The 5,534-nt window shown below is 35.3% G+C and overlaps 1 protein-coding gene across 1 annotated transcript; it reads left to right on the top strand.

The window, feature by feature from the left end:
• Positions 1 to 1,241: 1,241 nt before the first annotated feature.
• On the top strand, positions 1,242 to 4,055 carry LOC126259516 (ras-like GTP-binding protein Rho1). The gene has a single exon (XM_049956374.1). The coding sequence runs from the start codon at positions 1,484 to 1,486 to the stop codon at positions 2,060 to 2,062; it is 579 nt and encodes a 192-aa protein (XP_049812331.1). The 5' UTR covers positions 1,242 to 1,483; the 3' UTR covers positions 2,063 to 4,055.
• Positions 4,056 to 5,534: the final 1,479 nt, after the last annotated feature.

Here is a 5,534-nt window from a genome sequence, read left to right on the forward strand (position 1 = left end):
GTAAAGGAACATCTGAAAACGGAGTTAAGAATTTTCAGGTTTTTCTTTCTAACCCTCAATGTCAATTCCCATCTCATTCGCTAGGGACTAGACAATAACCTTGGTGCCACTCAACAGCCTTTACATACGACCTCAATTTCTTTGGATTTTGTGAAGGATCATTTGACAATATTCTGCTATGGTAGTAATTGAAGCCTTCATGTATTGCTCCCTTAACAACCAAATGTGTTTCATTCAACATCTCTTTATCTACACCTTTTATGCATTAATATGTTTCTTTACAAGTCTCCTTACAGTGACTATATAGCACGAAACGTCCCTCACATTATGAACTATTCTACAGGGTACTTATCTTAAATTAGGATGTTCTAATGGATTCCTCAGGATGAATCCAAGAAAATAACTATCTTCCCTGTAGTCGTTATGCTTACTGCTGTAGGTTAGAATCAGCAACCGATTTAAAAGGAAAAATACATATAATTTTTCGTTGTAGAAGCATTCTACAATATTTGCTACTATTCCTCTACTTTCCCTGGATACACAACTCAACTTACTGTTTCAGAGGGTCAGCAACGGGCAATGAACTCATTCATAGCACATTCGATGAAAAATAATTTGAACGCTAGTTAATGAAATGGTATCATGCGCCAATTAAATTTTGCTTACAATGTCAGGATCCCACACAATAAATATTTCTAGTTCAAGATTAATAAGATTTTTGTCGCCGAGGGGGGGGGGGGGGCTACAGACCCGAGATAAGAGCGAAGAATTGGTAATTTAGAGCACTTTTTTTGTTGATATGAACAGCTTAAGACATTGTGATTTTAACAGTGGCCACATATCGCATACAAAGTACTTTTATCATTATAGGGTGCTAATAAAAAAGCAATTAATTGGAGCTATCTTTAAAATTGCTGAACATATCTCAAAATGCTGCTTTATCTTAAAGGAATGACAATTCATAACAAAGGCAACGTTCGGTTACAAATTCTACATTATAGGGTGCTAATAAAAAGTAATTAATTGAGGGCTATCTTTAAAATTGCTGAACATATCTCAAAACGCTGCTTTATCTTAACGCAATGACAATTCATAACAAAAGCAACGTTCGGTTACAAATTCTACATACGCCCTTTTCCACTTCCCTTCTGCCTAGACTTCCCCTCCCTGCTCGAAATGGGCGTGGCTTTTAGGTTTTAAGAATAGTGCTTGGGGTTGTCATTTAGTTAGTAGCGACCATTTGATTTATTATAGCCGGTATGTAAAAAAAGATATTTTTTACTAAACATCAAATGCCCAGTAAGTAACGATACAGTACGCAATTACGAAGGAATATCCGGTTTTGTGAAATGTCGTCAGTCTTTTGTCACAGCTGTTGGCAGTAGTGACTCATTCGCTGTCGTTCGGGTCGGTGGTCGTTAGGACCTAAGCAACGTTTTGTAGTTTTGTGTCATAAAGTAATTTTGCCACCATTCCGAATATCATGGCTGCTATTCGTAAGAAACTAGTAATTGTAGGTGATGGTGCATGCGGTAAAACTTGCCTTTTGATCGTGTTTAGCAAGGATCAGTTTCCAGAAGTCTATGTGCCAACAGTATTTGAAAACTACGTAGCCGATATTGAAGTTGACGGCAAACAAGTCGAATTGGCTTTGTGGGATACAGCTGGTCAAGAGGATTATGATAGGCTTCGGCCTTTGTCATATCCAGATACCGATGTTATTCTTATGTGCTTCTCCATCGATTCGCCTGATTCCTTGGAAAATATACCAGAAAAGTGGACTCCAGAAGTAAAACACTTCTGCCCAAACGTTCCTATCATCTTGGTTGGAAACAAGAAAGATCTGAGAAGTGATCCACACACTATTAAGGAGCTTGGTAAAATGAAGCAGGAACCTGTAAAACCAGCAGAAGGAAGGGCCATGGCGGAAAAAATTAATGCATTTGCCTATCTTGAATGTTCTGCAAAAAGCAAGGAAGGAGTGCGTGAAGTTTTTGAAACAGCAACAAGAGCCGCTCTTCAAGTCAAGAAGAAGAAATCCGGCAGGTGCAGGCTGTTTTAAGCTGCGAAAACTTTGATTATAGTGAGTTCATTTTCAGTATTTGTATTCAAAGTTTTAGTAACAGGTTTGCCGAAAATTAAATAAATTGAAACTTTAAATATTTAGTGCTTGTTAGAATATATGCTGTTAGATTTCAAGAACTTATGGGATCTCGATGTGCAATCACAGTGCGTGTGTTTAGTGTTCGTTTCAAACACTAGATAATTTTGAGGATCCATTCTAGGCAGTGTTATGGAATAGGCATGTCCGAATGTTTTGTTGCATTTGTAATGTAATATTCCAGTCGTTGCAAATGATATTGACTGTAGTAAGATACTTCCATAGTATCATAAATCAACAAAAAGTTGCCCCCCTACCGTCGTCTTGTGATGAGTGACCATTAGTGTTGTGTGTATTTGTACTAATTTGGGGAACGAAGGACAAATGGATATATGGACAGGTACATGTAAGAAAGAATTGTTAAGCTTTAAGCAGTTCATTCATTTCTTCATACATTTAGTAATCAGTAAGCAAGAAGTCTTGTTAGCCTTATGGTCATTCAGCTGTAAGTATGATGACAGTGTAATGTTAGCATTCCAGCTTGCAGCAGTTGACATGTTTGCATCCTTATAGGATAACGATTTGTTGAATGTTAGTGCTTCAGTTCTGAGCTATATGTACCTGCAAGCAGTAAGCTATAAAGGAAATCATGAGGTTTTGTTGAAATATCTCTCTCTCTCTCTCTCTCTCTCTCTCTCTCTCTCTCTCTCTCTCTCTCTGACTGTAATATACAGGTAACTGCATTGGTGTCGTTCTTGTCATTTGGGTAAGGCTGAAACTTTTTAAGACTTATTAAATTATGTGCAGCCTGACAAAACTTGGCAAAATTAAATGTATTGAAGTGCAAACATTACCTTCATTATAATTAATGAACTTTATTTCAGTAAGTGGTTGGGGGCTTATATCCAACATTTGTGATTTTAAACAGCTATAGGAAATCATGATGTGCCAAGTATCTAGTGTGAATACAAGTCTTCATTTGTTTTATCCAATATTTATATCATTGTTTCCACTAAACTGATTATTTTATAAAAGATTTTGTCCAAATCTTTATATTAGACTTTGTTAAAAATCTTTGCATTTAAGAACAGAATTTACATGATTCTGCAAATGTTGTGTAGCATAAACACCCCCACTTTTTGATTTTTGCCATATTTATGTATAAATTATTTTCTGGTCTCAAGACTGACAGCCATGTCTTAACACTCATGTTTGTGATATATATAACTTAGCCATATTTAAAGCAATTTTTCGTTTCTTTTAATACTATTATGATCAACATCATACTGTCTCCATATATCAGAATATTTCTGTTATTTGTACAATGGTTTTAATAGTGTGATTTTCACGTTTTGAAGTTTGAATTTCAAAGGAAATAGTAACCTGTTAGAAAATGCGACTTGTCTGTAACTATAAATGATAAAATTAAGCTGCGGCGGGAATGACTGAAATCAATAACTTGGTGCTAGTGTAGCAGCTATTCTCTCTTTCTGCATATAGTCTTGTTGCTTAAAGGTTTTTTAGTTTGAAGAGAGTATTAATTTTATTGACACATTTTTTTTATCTGAGAGGTAGAGTAATAATGGATATGAGAAATATATTTTTACTTACTTTCATACTGCTTTTGAGTTTGTTTTGGTTATAGGTAAATTTATCCCTTAAAAATTAATTTTAAAGAAGAAATATATAATCTCTCCTGTTGGAAACAAGGTTACAGCACAATTAATATCTTGTTTTTATTATGGAAGTATTAAAAGTACTTTTAGGCAATGTTTCAAAATGTGGCTGAAAGTTCTTTTGGGAGAATAAGGTGCTGAAAAAAATATTTTGTTAAACCCTGTCTGAGTTCATTTATTGCAGTAAAGCATTCTGAGCTTTTTATAATTATGGTCCAGATTTACAAATTGTCCATTGTATTAATTAAATGTAACTTAGAAGTGGAATGAATATTTTGATATAAAAAATAACTGTTGTAATTTTTTTTAACCCCCAGATAATGTACCTGATCCTTTTCAAATGTTTCCTTAAGTTTTGCATGGTGCATTTACATGTGTGTCTAGTTTTCCATTCACTGATCAGTGCATTATCAATAATTTACTTCTCTTAGTGGCTTAGAATTTATATAGTAATTTGTCTCCTGAGCCATAGCTCAATTAATTACATGGACCACATGTGCAGCAAGCTATAACAGTTAACTTCAAGAAGCAGTTGCATACATTGGTTGCATACGTCAAGAACATCTGTAATACTACACATTTCTCTATGAAAATTTTTTGTTTGTAATTGATAGCTGAATTGGCACAATGCCTGTTTTCTGTTGAAGTTAGTTGTGTAGGCACTAAGGTGAAAAGGATTAGTGTCATTATTCCAATATTATTTTGCAAAGGAATAGTTTACTATGTGTTTGACTTTTAAAACAGGGACTATAAACATCAAACACAGATGTTTGAGGAAAACTGAAGATGAAATTTTTTTTTAATTGGTAAATTTCCCTAGAATATTATGTATGTAGTTAAAGATATAATGGAAGTACCTGGAACAGACAGTATTTGTAGCATTAAGGGCTGCACTATTTAGAACTTTTAGAATGGGGAATGTAGCTGTGCAAAACTTTTAAGCTCTCAACAATGTAATTTTTCCTCCTGCTCGTTTGGAGAAGTGTGGGCTGGTGGCCCAGTGATAAAACACCAGACTACAAATCCAGATGTCTTGGGTTCGGTCCCCAGTTTTTATGTCACTTATCACTTTTTCAAATATGGCAATACTTGTTAATGTGAAAAATGATGAGTTGCACAATGTTAACTGTAGGTCCTCCTTTACCTGGCTGTGGAGTCAGCTCAAAGGTTGGAGGAAGGCAGTGGCATACAAAGTCAAAGAGGACCATATGCTGTGATGTTAAAAACAGTCTTTGGATTGGTAACTGCTTTACTATACGTGTTGTACTTGCCAGTTTTTGTGCAGGATAGGCATCTCCTATTATTACTGTAGATAGGCTGTAGTAAATTTTGTTCAAGTTCAGTACAGTGAACTTCCTAAGGTACAGATTAATCTAGAAATACCGACAGATCCACTTAGCTGCTCACATACGAAACTAGCTTGTTCTTCTAAGTAGGTCTGTTTCCCATAACCCTTCCGATGTCGTAGTGATATGCTTTGTGAGGAAATGTTTTGTGATCTGCATATTGAAAAGCCTTTGAAAGGCAATAAAATATGACAACTGGTGACATATTTTTGTCTAAGGATTGCAGAACATAATTCTTGAATTACTGTGTAGGCTCAGCTGTGGACATAGCTTTCTGCAATGCACATTCTAATGATTTCAAGTTTGTCAAGATACTTAATGACGTGTTGAGGATTTTAGTGTGTGTAGTCAGAAGTGGGTAGGATGATTGTGTCTTACATTTTCTCTCCTTTCTTGTGGAGTGGCTGGACT

This window comes from Schistocerca nitens, chromosome 5 (assembly GCF_023898315.1).
Source record: "Schistocerca nitens isolate TAMUIC-IGC-003100 chromosome 5, iqSchNite1.1, whole genome shotgun sequence".
Classification (NCBI taxonomy): Eukaryota; Metazoa; Arthropoda; class Insecta; order Orthoptera; family Acrididae; genus Schistocerca; species Schistocerca nitens.

What these genes read in the sequence shown, in the direction of transcription:
- LOC126259516 (XM_049956374.1), top strand. Translation starts at nt 1,484, where the DNA reads ATGGCTGCTATTCGTAAGAAACTAGTAATTGTAGGTGATGGTGCATGC.